This window comes from Nerophis lumbriciformis, linkage group LG35 (assembly GCF_033978685.3).
Source record: "Nerophis lumbriciformis linkage group LG35, RoL_Nlum_v2.1, whole genome shotgun sequence".
Classification (NCBI taxonomy): domain Eukaryota; kingdom Metazoa; phylum Chordata; class Actinopteri; order Syngnathiformes; family Syngnathidae; genus Nerophis; species Nerophis lumbriciformis.
Window position 1 is genome coordinate 16,373,599 of NC_084582.2, and position 15,564 is coordinate 16,389,162.

At 39.4% G+C, this 15,564-nt stretch overlaps 1 protein-coding gene across 1 annotated transcript in view; it reads left to right on the forward strand.

Annotated features, from left to right (window-relative positions):
* Window positions 1-12,802, forward strand: part of sh3bgrl (SH3 domain binding glutamate-rich protein like) — a 41,584-nt gene extending 28,782 nt beyond the window's left edge. The window contains exons 2-4 of the mRNA XM_061927816.2: window positions 217-402; window positions 11,992-12,072; window positions 12,571-12,802. Coding sequence (XP_061783800.1) covers window positions 217-402; window positions 11,992-12,072; window positions 12,571-12,606 — 303 coding nt within the window. The 3' untranslated portion in view covers window positions 12,607-12,802. The remainder of the gene's footprint in view (window positions 1-216; window positions 403-11,991; window positions 12,073-12,570) is intronic.
* The last annotated feature ends 2,762 nt before the right edge of the window (window positions 12,803-15,564 follow it).

Below are 15,564 nucleotides of genomic sequence, written 5' to 3' on the forward strand. Positions count from 1 at the left end.
CTTAAACACAAAGACTTCACACCAAATAGATTGTTACTCAGTAACAGCAAGAAATACGTATTTTGTGATTTGTCACAGCAAAGAGGAAGTTTGGCCTCGTATTTGCCCACAGCCACATCGACAGTTGGGTGAAGCCACGCTCATCTGTTTCCTCAAACGACTCCCTCGCTGTTGACATATGACTAACTGACAACTTCCTCTCCCTCCCACCCGTAGATTAAAAAGCAGCAGCAGGACGTGATGGGCTTCCTGAGAGCCAATAAGATCGAGTTTGAGGAGTGTGACATCGCCGCCAACGAGGCTAACCGGAAATGGATGAGAGAGAACGTTCCGGAGGAGTCGCGTCCGGCCACGGGGAACCCTCTCCCTCCACAAATGTTCAATGAGAACAAATATTGCGGGGTGAGACACAAGTTATTGCTCTAAAATGACAATTTAATAATTTTTCAGGTAGGAATTTGTCACTGCAAACCATAATAATGCATTATTGTATTATCTCACTGAGCTTCAACTTTTCTTGAAATGTTGCCCATCATTCACAATCCCTATGTGGGATAAGAACACGTACGTCTCTCTGTTTTATGTGCAGTCTAAATAGTGAAAAAATTCTAGCAAGAGGTGGCTAACAATGCAGATAATGGGGTGTCATCTATTCTGCCTATAAAGCCCTCCAAAACGGTGGTTCTTAACCTGGGTTCGATCGAACCCTCAGGGGTTCGGCGGAGGTCAAAACACACCCGACTCATCGTGTAAATACAAACTTCTCCCTATCGGTGTTTTACTGATACGGCAACAGCTGACTGATTTGCAGGTGTGTAATTTGTTGTGAGTTTATGCACTGTGTTGGTTTTGTTGTTTGAACAAGGTGATGTTCGTGCACGGTTCATTTTGTATGGGGAACATATTCACCATTAATTAGTTGCTTATTAACATGCAAATTAGTAACATATCGGCTCTTAACTAGTCATTATTAAGTACTTAGTAATGCCTTATTCGGCATAGCCTTATTATAACCCTAACCCTAACCCTAACCCTGACCCAAACCCTAACCAAATAACTCTAAATTAAGCCTTTATTACTTAGAATATGTTCCCCTAGTGTCCAAATAACTCTAAATTAAGTCTTTGCTACTTAGAATATGTTTCCCATGCTAAAGTGTTACCAAAAACATATAACTTTGTCTTGAATTTGTCTTTATTTTTCACTAAAGAAGGTTCGGTGAATGTGCATATGAAACTGGTGGGGTTCGGTACCTCCAACAAGGTTAAGAACCACTACTCTAAAAACATGACCTTTATTCACCGAGCTATAATGACATTGCTATTGCAAGAGCTAATACGGAGGAACTACTTTTCTGGCATAGTAAAATAGCGCCTTACCCACAGAGACACTAAGGCCATGTCTACACTAAGTCGTTTAACCTTTTAAACGGATAATTATTTAGTCTCAGCCCCGTTTCAGCCACACTAAACCAGCGTTTAAGGTCCACCTACTCGGACACATTTTTCATATATCTCCGGCACTTATAGACTCATTGATCGTTTACAAACTGAGTTCGGAGAGGAAAGGAAGTCAAAAAGACCGTGCCCACACAGAAAGTGACGTCAGAATGAACGCGCCACAGCCAGCTTCATAATAAATCGGTTTCATAACTCGAAGCTAACCACTGGAAAGATGGAGTCAAGTCATCCAGACATGCCCGTGTTTCTCCTTCTTCTACATCAAATCAAATCAAATCAACTTTATTTATAGAGCACATTTAAAATTTACCACAGGGGTAGCCAAAGTGCTGTACAATGAGCAGGTTAAAAGATAAAACGAGTACCAAGCAAACACAACACAACACAAACAGAACACGATAAAAAATAAATAATTAAAATAGAATTAATAAAAACATAAAAACATAAAAACATAAAAACAGGATCACAGCAGGTGTATTATGGGGCGCCATTGCAGGATGGATATCACTCAGTGTTAAAAGCCATGGAATAAAAGTATGTTTTTAAGAGAGATTTAAAAACAGGAAGAGAGGAGGCTTGTCTAACACTCAGGGGTAGGTCGTTCCAGAGCTTGGGGGCAGCAACGGCGAAAGCTCTGTCACCTCTAAGCTTCAGCCTTGTGTCAGGGACCGTCAACAGCAGCTGATCGGCTGATCTTAAGGATCGGGTGGGGCAGTAAGGCTGAAGGAGGTCGGAGAGATAGGTTGGCGCGAGGTTGTTTAGACATTTAAAAACAAATAAAAGGAGTTTAAAATGTATTCGGTAACGCACAGGGAGCCAGTGAAGGGACGCTAAAATAGGGGTGATGTGCTCACGTCTGCGGGTCTGTGTTAGCAGACGAGCAGCAGAGTTCTGCACGAGCTGTAGGCGGGCGAGGGAGGCCTGGCTAATGCCAACATACAGGGCATTACAGTAATCAAGACGAGTCGAGATAAAAGCGTGGATTAATTTCTCAAGATCATGTCTTGATAGAAGCGGTTTCACTTTCGCTATTTGGCGTAATTGATAAAAGCTTTTTTGAACGACGCTGCTGATTTGTTTTTCGAATTTAAAATCTGAGTCAAACTTTACCCCCAGGTTTGTGACAGAGTCGCTGAGATACGGGGTCAGAGTGCCAAGGTCAACGTTGGGGGAGGGAGAGCGACTTGGACCAAACAATATAACTTCTGTTTTATCTTCATTTAGGCTCAGGAAGTTAGCTGAAAGCCAGACTTTGATGTCGTGCAGGCAGTCAATAAGACGTTGAACCGTGTTATTTTGTGCCATGGGAAAATAAATCTGGCAATCATCGGCATAAAAATGAAATGCAATACTGTACTTCCTAAAAATAGAACCAAGGGGGAGAAGGTAAAGCGCAAATAAAATTGGGGCAAGGATTGAGCCCTGGGGGACCCCATGTGGTAAAGGAGCTGTGGACGACATAAAACTGTCTACTTTTACACAAAAACTCCTGTCGGTTAGGTACGACCGGAACCAGTTGAGGGCGACGCCCTTAATGCCCACACAGTTCTCAAGACGAGTGATTAAGGTGGCGTGGTCGACGGTGTCGAACGCAGCAGACAGATCTAAAAGCACCAGGACAACATATTTACCAGAATCAGTGGACAGGAGGATATCGTTAAAAACTTTTAGAAGCGCTGACTCTGTGCTGTGGAGGGCTTTAAAACCGGACTGGAACAGCTCAGTGATAGCATTATCCTCTAAGAAGGGCAACAACTGACTGTAGACAACCTTCTCTAATATTTTGTGTTTGTACATGTACAGACGCTTGTGGAAATCACACATGAATACCTTAAGTGAAAGCGATTGCAGCTATTTGGGATACAACACTTCTCAGACGGCAAGAAAACTTTCAAATGTCGAGGTCAGCTGTGATTCTACTTAGCGTACAACGTCATCCATTTGTCGAAGAAGAGACAACGAGAACGCGAGCTCCCGTGGATGTGATAAAAAAGGTAACGTGTGCTTTGTATTACCTGGCCGTCGAGGGAAGACTAACTACGGAAAACGGCGAATGCTTTTGGACTGGCAAAGCAGACTGTATCAGTTATTGTCCGCCATGTATGTCGCAGACTCAACGTCTAGGTCCATAGCAGTGGTTCTTAACCTGGGTTCGATTGAACCCTAGGGGTTCGGTGAGTCGGGCTCAGGGTTACGGCAGAGGTCAAGACACACCCAACTCATCGTGTAAATGAAAACTTCTCCCTATCGGCGTATTACGGATACGGCAACAGCAGAAGTCAGACTGATTTGCAGGTGTGTAATTTGTTGTGAGTTTATGCACTGTGTTGGTTTTGTTCTTTGAACAAGGTGATGTTCATGCACGGTTCATTTTGTGCACCAGTAAAAAAACATGGTAACACTTTAGTATGGGGAACATATTCACCATTAATTAGTTGCTTATTAACATGCAAATTAGTAACATATTGGCTCTTAACTAGTCATTATTAAGTACTTATTAATGCCTTATTCGGCATGGCCTTATTATAACCCTAACCCTCTAACCCTGGCCCTAACCCTCTAACCCTAACCAAATAACTCTAAATTAAGTCTTTGTTACTTAGAATATGTTCCCCATACTAAAGTGTTACCAAAAACATATAACTTTGTCTTGAATTTGAAAAAAAAAAAAACATTTTATTTTTCACTAAAGAAGGGTTCGGTGAATGCGCATATGAAACTGGTGGGGTTCGGTACCTCCAACAAGGTTAAGAACCACTGGTCCAGAGTACAGGTAAAAGCCAGTAAATTAGAATATTTTGAAAAACTTGATTTATTTCAGTAATTGCATTCAAAAGGTGTAACTTGTACATTATATTTATTCATTGCACACAGACTGATGCATTCAAATGTTTATTTCATTTAATTTTGATGATTTGAAGTGGCAACAAATGAAAATCCAAAATTCCGTGTGTCACAAAATTAGAATATTGTGTAAGGCTAATACAAAAAAGGGGTTTTTAGAAATGTTGGCCAACTGAAAAGTATGAAAATGAAAAATATGAGCATGTACAATACTCAATACTTGGTTGGAGCTCCTTTTGCCTCAATTACTGCGTTAATGCGGCGTGGCATGGAGTCGATGAGTTTCTGGCACTGCTCAGGTGTTATGAGAGCCCAGGTTGCTCTGATAGTGGCCTTCAACTCTTCTGCGTTTTTGGGTCTGGCATTCTGCATCTTCCTTTTCACAATACCCCACAGATTTTCTATGGGGCTAAGGTCAGGGGAGTTGGCGGGCCAATTTAGAACAGAAATACCATGGTCCGTAAACCAGGCACGGGTAGATTTTGCGCTGTGTGCAGGCGCCAAGTCCTGTTGGAACTTGAAATCTCCATCTCCATAGAGCAGGTCAGCAGCAGGAAGCATGAAGTGCTCTAAAACTTGCTGGTAGACGGCTGCGTTGACCCTGGATCTCAGGAAACAGAGTGGACCGACACCAGCAGATGACATGGCACCCCAAACCATCACCCAACCATGCAAATTTTGCATTTCCTTTGGAAATCGAGGTCCCAGAGTCTGGAGGAAGACAGGAGAGGCACAGGATCCACGTTGCCTGAAGTCTAGTGTAAAGTTTCCATCATCAGTGATGGTTTGGGGTGCCATGTCATCTGCTGGTGTCGGTCCACTCTGTTTCCTGAGATCCAGGGTCAACGCAGCCGTCTACCAGCAAGTTTTAGAGCACTTCATGCTTCCTGCTGCTGACCTGCTCTATGGAGATGGAGATTTCAAGTTCCAACAGGACTTGGCGCCTGCACACAGTGCAAAATCTACCCGTGCCTGGTTTACGGACCATGGTATTTCTGTTCTAAATTGGCCCGCCAACTCCCCTGACCTTAGCCCCATAGAAAATCTGTGGGGTATTGTGAAAAGGAAGATGCAGAATGCCAGACCCAAAAACGCAGAAGAGTTGAAGGCCACTATCAGAGCAACCTGGGCTCTCATAACACCTGAGCAGTGCCAGAAACTCATCGACTCCATGCCACGCCGCATTAACGCAGTAATTGAGGCAAAAGGAGCTCCAACCAAGTATTGAGTATTGTACATGCTCATATTTTTCATTTTCATACTTTTCAGTTGGCCAACATTTCTAAAAATCCCTTTTTTGTATTAGCCTTAAGTAATATTCTAATTTTGTGACACACGGAATTTTGGATTTTCATTTGTTGCCACTTCAAATCATCAAAATTAAATGAAATAAACATTTGAATGCATCAGTCTGTGTGCAATGAATAAATATAATGTACAAGTTACACCTTTTGAATGCAATTACTGAAATAAATCAAGTTTTTCAAAATATTCTAATTTACTGGCTTTTACCTGTATATAAAGTCACCAAAAACGAATGAACAATGAAGGTGAAAGCAAAAGAGTGAGTAGTGTCCTGACCAGATATCTAGATCCCTAGTTTGAGTGATGTAAAATGTTCTTTATCACATTGTTTACGTGTCTAATAAAGACTTGATTAATTTATGATGTCTCAGATGTGATTCACTACAATAGGGCCCCACAGCACACTGGATTCCAGTTAATTGAAATACCACAACACTGGATATTGTTCAGATAAGTTACATTTAAGAACCTGCACACAAAGCAACACTGGGTGTAGCTCCTTTCGATACACGGCAACACAGGAAAGTTCTTTTTTGTAAAACGGGCGTTTATTGACTCCTCCTTTTTGCTGTATACACCATCCACGCCAACACGCCAACACGCCGTGAGAACTTACAAAACACAGTACAATACAGTACATCGGACATTTCACATCAATAAACACTCAGAAAGAAATTAAATTACAAAATACAATACCTCGTTGGCTGCTTGTAACGAAAAGAGGTTCTAATAATCACTTGCTTGAATTTTTACACGAATCATCGAGTACACTTAAAGCTTTCGAGGAGCTGAAGACAACCTGCTCAAGCACCCTCCCCTCTTGCGTGTTCTGCCTTGTTTACTGTCCGTGGGGTCGCAACATTACAACAATCGTTCCGCTTTGCAACACAATTAACACAATACATTTACATTTTGCTCAGGAGATTTTACAAATCACACACTTTCTAATAATATTTTATAATTCTGCATCATTAACTTATTTATTCATATTTATTTATTTATGACACATATTTAAAGCATGCAAACTCTCAGCAACAGCTACACTGGGGGTCTTAAACGGTGGCATTGTTGTGTGTGGATACAGATAAGGTTAGGTTGGATTTACCCTGGATAACCTTATCCGGCTTAGTGTAAACGGGGCCTAACATTGCTCCTTCGGAGCTAGATAAAGTTAATGCTTGATCATAGATCATGCCTCTCACCTTTATAGTAGAAGGATGTGGCCATAACGTTGACATTTTTTTTACTACATTACATACATACTTACAGCATGTATATAAAACACTGTTTGAGGTTTTGGAATGTTTTTTTAGAGGACGTTTTTGGTGAAATAGGCCAAGCTGTCATGATCCCACATGACAGTTATTATTAGTTTCCTGTATTGAGTAATATTTCCTGGCCAGCGTTGAATTTTTTTGTTCTACTTCCTGTCTGCCTTTGTTTCCCAGCCACTTTACTTCTGGCCTGAGCACCTGCCCCCAGTTTGTTACTCAGGAGACTCACTTTCTTACGCCTGCCTCGACCCCAGTAGGGTGCTGAATATGGCTGCACAATTGATCGACATCGAATCGACACCTAGGTTTGAATTAGTGCGATAAATAACCGCAAGAGGCTGAGTTTTTTTTTTACACTCTTCCACCGTCAACGGCATTAGAGTGACAGAAATGTTCACCAATGAGAATTGTTGAGCCTCGTGTTTGTTCGTCTCTCGCTTCAAACAGGGAGGAAGAGGTCTCACTCAGTGCAGAGCTCTCAGCATCTGAGCACATTTATTTAACAGCAGGCTTAACTCGGGGTCAGCAAACCACGTCTCTAGCCCTAGCAGCTCTCTGGACCTCTTTCAGAGATGTGTGAAAATAGAAAAAGATGAACATTTTTTTTTGTTTTGTTTCAATATAACATGACACAAACCTTCCTAATTGTTAGAAATCCCACTGTTTATATTAAACATGCTTCACTGATGAGAGTATATGGCAAGCATCGTTTTGTCCTACTAATTTCAGCGATCCTTGAACTCATCGTAGTTTGTTTACATGTACAACTTTCTCAGATGCTGCCACAGAAAGATGTGTATTATGCCACTCTTTCGTCTCATTTTGTCCACCAAACGTTTTATACTGTGTGTGAATGCACAAAGGTGAACTTTGTTGATTTTATTAATTTGCTAGAGTGCTTATCAGGCATATTTGGTCACTGCATGACTGCAAGCTAATCGATGCTAACAGGCTATTTAGGCTAGCTGTATGTAAATATTGCATCATTATGCCTTGTTTGTAGGTATATTTGAGCTCATTTAATTTCCTTTACTTATGTTCTCTGTGTGTTTAATTCATATTTGTATGTCTCATGACACATTATCTGTATGTAATATGGGCTGTATTTCTGATAGTTGTTTTTGTGCCATGTTGTTCCAGACCACAGCAAACGTTACCCATCTTGCAAAGATTGTAATAAATCCATTAGAAGAAGACAGGCGGCCGTTTCCTTAAACTTGGACACACACACATTTATACCTTTGGCCATTATAAGTCAGTAATTTCCAGGAGTTATCTCCTCCTGTGGTAAGCCTCCATTTTACTAATGTTTTCCAATGTTGCAAAAATGTGTAGAATAAAAATTAAAATACAACATTTCTGTCAACAAAGATTTGCGTCAGCCTTTGATAGTAGGCTAATATAGACACTTCCATCATGTGTTGCCTTCATTATAACACTTATATAAGGCTTTTAATTTGTTGCGGCTCCAGACATATTATTTTTAACATTTTTTGTCCAATATGGCTCTTTCAACATTTTGGGTTGCCGACCTCTGGCTTAACTGAACGCAGTGAGCCCTCTTTTCAGTGATTCACAATCTTTGTTTTGGTGGGCGGAGAGCGAGGTGCCCGCTTTACACACAGGATGCACAGACTAGTCACGCAAAGTGCCAAAAAGTAACTAAAATTAGGAGAAAAAAATATGTTCACAAAGCCAAATGTCCCATTGTGGTGATATTTCAACTTCAAGTCAGATAGAAAATACACCCCCATCAACACGGACGAAGGAGTAAGAATGCCGTGGCAACAAAAAAAAAATGGCAACGTCCGACCTAGTTTTTCCAACGGGGAAAGAAAATGCACTTTAAGATGTTCAATAGTTATTTAAGTTACATTTTTGCTTACAGACATGAGAGTCTATCTTATTTTTTGTTTGTTTATTTATTTAGCATAACCCAGTGATTTATCTTCCAATTACAGTACAAAGATAAACAATTCTACAGTAATGAGAAATTAAAAGGTTATATCCTTTCAAATGATGTAGACAAAAGCTCTGAGTCGGTTTGCATAAAGACAAATATTTCCATCCGTCCATCTATTTTGGATGGAAGACAAATACTTTTCTCAGTAAATTATTTCATTTTGTTCTAGCGTGTGGCACCAAGAGACAAGAATATGTTAGTAACATGTCCCGCTTCACTCGGCATTTTTGCAGTTTTTATGCATTTTTATGTATAAAATATAAAAAACGCAATCGCAATTTTGGCGAGAGATATCGCAATTTTTTTTTCTTCTCAAAATCGTGCAGTCCTAGTACTGGATCATTTTTGCTTTGTTCCTGCACATACATAGCTTTCCCTATGATTCCTTTGCACTTCCCGGCCGCACTATCTCTTTGTTTTTGTAAATAGATACATTTTACTTTTGCTATGCCTGCCGTCTCTGCAATTTGGGATCCAGACCAAACCAGTGACCTCTATTGTTAGCCACCTCTTGCTATCAGTTTTTAACTATTTAGAACGCACAAAAAAGGGTAAGACGTGAGTGTTCTTGTCTCACACAGGGATTGTGAATAGCAATATTCATTTGAAGCTAAATCAATGATGACTAATGTGTGAATTGTTAAGTGATTAATTTGATCAGGTCTTGATTGATTGATTAATTCAGAACTAAACTAGCCATGATGACTTTATTTCAGTCAATATGTAAATTATGGCGGAAATATCAATGTCATTGTCTACTTTGCAAGCATTGGTTCAATCAGTCAAGGTGTCATTTCTGTGTTGACTTCAATAAAAATAGTAAATATAAAATGTAATGCTTAATCTAGAGCAGGGGTGTCAAACTAATTTTAGATCGGGGGCAACATGGAGAAAAATCTGCTCCCTAGTAAATTGATAACTTAAAAATAAAGAAAACTTCAGATTGTTTTCTTTGTTTAAAAATAGAACAAGCACATTCTGAAAATGTACACATCATAATATTGTTGTTTTTTACACTTACATGTTGCGGTTAATAGTATTCTATCTTTGTTTGTCGTTATTTATACTTTCTGAATACATGATGTGATAATGTTCATCAGTCAACTCCTTAGTGTTCATTTTCAATCTATCAAGATAAAAAAATGATACCAAAATTGAATTACAGGATGTAATTTATGTAGTTTGCTCATTTTCCTCAACTGGTGCACTAACTTCATGTGTTTTCTTTTCTTTTACATTTGTAGCGTCATCTACAAATATACAAAGAATTGCTATTGCGACATCTAGTGGACACATTTAGAACAGCAGTTTCTTTCATTCAAAAATGTCGGCTAATTTTTATACTTGGCAAACTCAGACCGCGGGCCGCATACAACCTGTTCGCAGGCCTGATCCGGCCCGCGGGCCTTACGTTTGACACCCCTGATCTAGAGCATGTCAGAACAGTAAAATGACCTCAAGGTATAGGGATGAGGATGTATGATTTTGTTGATTTGTATCAGACACGGTTAACAAGTTATGTTAAAGAGCATTACATGTTTTGTACAATTCATCATGTCTTAAAAGAGTTGGAAGAAGCACAGCGTATTTATCCCCAATTCCCTGTCTATTACCAGAGGTGGGTAGAGTAGCCAGAAATTGTACTCAAGTAAGAGTACTGTTACTTTAGAGATGTATTACTCAAATAAAAGTAAGGAGTAGTCACCCAAATATTTACTTGAGTAAAAGTAAAAAGTATGTTGTGAAAAAACTACTCAAGTACTGAGTAACTGACCTGTTCGTTTAATGATGACGGCAACAAATAATGCACAAAAACATAAAAATAGCAATGAGCAAATTCAGAGCCAGGAATATCTCTTAAGCAACTAAAACAATAATATATATTAAATAATAATACATTAACATAAAAACAATTAAGGCAAATTGAGCCACAATAACTTAACAGCACCATAGGCTCAGTAGGCAGAGATTACAAAGGAAAATAACAAGTTAGCCTTTACGCAAACCATAAACTGATAGGTGTGGGCTGCATCTGGGAACACACTGTGCACTTCTGGTTGGTGTTTGTATGCATGCGTGTGTGTATGTGTGTGTATGTGTGTGTATGTGTGCGTCTTTGTCTGTCTCTCTATGACGCTGCAGTGCGTTAAAAAATGTCCCCACACGATGTACATTTGACAGTGATTCATAGCAGGGAAGCTAACATCAACGTACGGTGACATCCAAAATATCTACTAACGTTACTTACCGCGATGTGCTTCCTCAAATTTGACGTTGAGTTCATGTAAGCTCAAGCTTGTTGCCGCTGAAACTTTATGTGCAGTTAATCACGTGACCGCCTGGCTCTGTTTGATTGGTGAAACGGAGTCAAACGTCACCAGTGACTGCATTTGATTGGTGAAACGGAATTAAATGTCACCAGTGACTGTATTTGATTGGTGAAACGCAGGCATGCGACAGATCCTACTTTGAAGGTCTGTCTGACAAACCAAAACAAACAAAGCGTGCATTAACAGATCGATAAAAATCAGTAGCGAGTAGCGAGCTGAATGTAGATAAATCGAGCGGAGTAAAAGTAGCGTTTCTTCTCTATCAATATACTCAAGTAAAAGTAAAAGTATGTTGCATTAAAACTACTCTTAGAAGTACAATTTATCCCAAAAGTTACTCAAGTAGATGTAACGTAGTAAATGTAACCCGTTACTACCCACCTCTGTCTATTACTGAGCATTAATTCGCACCACAACTTTTACATTTTGATCCTCCCAATATTCTGTTTGTTTGTCCATTTTAAAAATAAATTAATAAAATGACTACAACATCAATACATAACGAAGAGTTGAAAAAAAATGGCAGTAGAAGAACAGTAAAAGGAAGGAATACAAATGTAAAAATAGATACACATAAGAAAACAACAATTATACAATATAATAAGTAAAAATGGTTGATCATAAATTGAAAATAAGTAAGTGGAGACACTAAATAAAGACAAATAAGTCAAAAACATTAAGGATATTATAAATACTGGAGTACACATTTAGACTGAATCATCCAATTTCAAAGTATGGTTTGCTATAATTTATGCAGTAACTTATTTGTGATGCTCAATGAATGACATTTTTGTTCTCTTTCTTTGTCCCATCAGAACTACGAGGCCTTCTTCGATGCCAGAGAGGATAATGCTGTATATGCATTTTTAGGCCTGACTGCTCCTCCGGGCTCAAAGGTACAATTTTAATAACCCATTAAAAGTACCAAACATTCCTGCAGAAAAAAAAAAAAAACAGTGGTACTTAATTATTTTCTATCATGTCCCCTATAGGAGGATATAACTTATTATCCCCCCCCCCCCCCCCCCCCCCCCCCCCCCCCCCCCCAAATTGTAGGTCCTGCCCCACTATTTGGGAAGTACTGCTGTAGATAAACTTCAATCTACAATGATAGATGGATACTTTATCCATCCCCAAAGAGAAATTCACATTTCCAGCAGCTTGTCATAATCCCTCACAAAACCATTATTTCTACTATTTTGTGATTCCTCCTGTGTTTGCTGCACACTAGCGCCTCCCTTCTGTCTTATGAAGAAATACAGGAAGGTGTTTTGGTTACCATAGAAACACAGAAGGGGTTTCCCCCTTAATGTAGCAAGGGACATATCCATATTGAATCTGTTTCCAAACTCACATCATGTCTTTCTTTTCTTCTTGTTTTTGTCTCCCTGCAGGAAGCAGAAGCTCTGCTAAAGAAAGCACAGCAGTAAAGTTTCACCATTTTTTTTTGTTGTTTTTTTTTTTCAACCGGACCTAGCCTAACCTGGAATAAATACAGAAAAAAAGAAACAAATTGACTGTTTAGCTTCATGATTTTCTTTTGTCAGCTGTGCCTTGTCGGTGACTGACGGTGCAAAAATGAAAAAAAAAAAAAAAAAAAAAAGGACGGAACATCCTAGTTATCCAGACAGTGCAAAGCTTCCTCATAATAACCTCAGCCTGCAAGCCTATTGGTCCAGTAACAACAAACATTTAGCATGAAAGAAGTTATAAGATGTGCAATGTAGCCTCTGGCAAGACTACCTAATGTAGTCCCTTCTTAATCAGCAACAACAATGTACCGTATTTTCCGCACTATAAGGCGCACCGGATTATTAGCCGCACCTTCAATGAATTACATATTTCATAACTTTGTCCACCAATAAGCCGCCCCGGATTATAAGCCGCGCCTACGCTGCGCTAAAGGGAATGTCAAAAAAACAGTCAGATAGTTCAGTCAAACTTTAATAATATATTGAAAACCAGCGTTCTAACAACTCTGTCCCAAAATGTACGCAAATGTGCAATCACAAACATAGTAAAATTCAAAATGGTGTAGAGCAATAGCAACATAATGTTGCTCGAACGTTAATGTCACAACACACAAAATAAACATAGCGCTCACCTTCTGAAGTTATTCTTCATTCGTAAATCCTTCGAATTCTTCGTCTTCGGTGTCCGAATTGAAAAGTTGCGCAAGCGTGGTATCCAAAATGGCCGGTTCCGTCTCGTCGAAGTCATCGGAGTCAGTGTCGCTGTTGTCCAGTAGTTCTGTGAATCCTGCCTTCCGGAAAGCTCGGACCACAGTTGTGACCGAAATATCTGCCCAGGCATTTACGATCCACTGGCAAATGTTGGCGTATGTCGTCCGGCGCTGTCTGCCCGTCTTAGTGAAGGTGTGTTCGCCTTCGGAGCTGTGTGAAAAAAGCCACCCGGCCTCTTCGCGTAAACTTCCCTTAACCACTCGCTCATCTTTTCTTCATCCATCCATCCCTTCGAGTTAGCTTTTATGATGACGCCGGCTGGAAAGGTCTCTTTTGGCAAGGTCTTCCTTTTGAATATCATCATGGGTGGAAGTTAGCATGGCAAGCTAGAACCACAGTGAAGGATGACTTCTCATTCCCTGTGGTGCGAATATTCACCGTACGTGCTCCCGTTCCACAGTGCGGTTCACAGGAATATCAGTTGCTGTGAAATACGGTAGTAATCCGTGTGCGGATGGAGAGATTGCGTCTTTTTATGAACCGGATCCTTTTCGCTTAGTAGGAGCCATTTTGTGGTCTTTACAGATGTAAACAGGAAATGAAACGTACGGTGATATCCGCGCGTTTTTTCTTCTTCTTCCGGGGGCGGGCGGTAGCTTACAGTAGAAGAAGAAGCGCTTCCTGTTCTATGGGGGCGGGTGCTTACCTTGGCGGTTGCTTGCGTAGAAGAAGAAGCGCTTCCTGTTCTACCGGGAAAAAAGATGGCGGCTGTTTACCGAAGTTGCGAGATCGAAACTTTATGAAAATGAATCGTAATAAAGCGCACCGGGTTATAAGGCGCACTGTTAGCTTTTGAGAAAATTTGTGGTTTTTAGGTGCGCCTTATAGTGCGGAAAATACGGTATTCGATTAAAGGGGATTCATTGGAACATTGATTATTAAAGGGCGTTAAATCATATTCATTATATCAAAGTAAGAACTTGTGCTCCCGTCAGTTTTGTTCTTAGCAAAAGTGCAGCATTTTCTGTAAAGAGCACCAAAATCCCACAACTGTATGTGTTTTTAATGTGTTTTTCTTTCAAGCTGTCTTGATTCTGTTTTAAATGGCAGCCTTTTTCTACTAGAGGATCGGTGTGTAACAATGAGACTGTTGTTTTTTGTTGTTTTTTGTTGAGTGCAAACTATGTTTTGTTTCGTAAGCCTCCTGTTTTATATTTTGTTCTTACAAAACCAGTCTTAAAGGGAAGAATTAGTTGTTTTCCCTACAACAAAAATAAAAATCCTGAAATGTAAACATGTTTTTTGTAGTCTTTTCTCTCAGGTCTTTTTTTTTTTTTTTTTTTTTTTTTTTTTTTTTAATGAATTTATTAATCAATCCAACAAAACAATACACAACAATACCATAACAATGCAATCCAATTCCAAAACCAAACCCGACCCAGCAACACCCAGAATAGCAATAAACAGAGCAATTGAGAGGAGACAACACAGAACAAACCAAAAGTAGTGAAACAAAAATGAATATTATCAACAACAGTATCAATATTAGTAACAATTTCAAAATAGCAGTGATTAAAAATCCCTCATTGATATTATCATCAAAAACATTAATACAAAAATAAAAAATGAACAATAGTGTCACAGTGGCATAAGCTTGACAACACACCGTGTCCACCATTTTCCACAAAGATAAAATAAGTCATATTTTGGTTCATATAATAGTTAAAACAAATTTAAATAATAGATCCCATATTCCAATATATGACTAATTATTATCTAAACTAAATGCAGTTTTTTCTACTGATATCATCTCCATAGCTTGTGTGTACCAGTCAGTATGAGTTGGACTATCAATATCTATCCATCTTTTTAACATTACCCTTTTTGTTATTATGCATATTGAAAGAAATGCATTTTTACTCTTTAATGACACGTTACTAAATTGATGGAGATCCCCAAGAATACAAGTTTGCAGTGTCATTGGGATATTTATATTAAGGACTGGGATTGCTTCTTTAGTTGTTTTCAACCATAACTCTTTTATTCTCTGACATTCCCACAATAAATGGATAAGAGTTCCCTCGGCTGCCCGACCCTTCATACATAACTTGCTATCTACTAAACCAGGGGTCGGCAACCCAAAATGTCGAAAGAGCCATATTGAACCAAAAATACAAAAACAAATCTGTCTGGAGCCGCAACAAA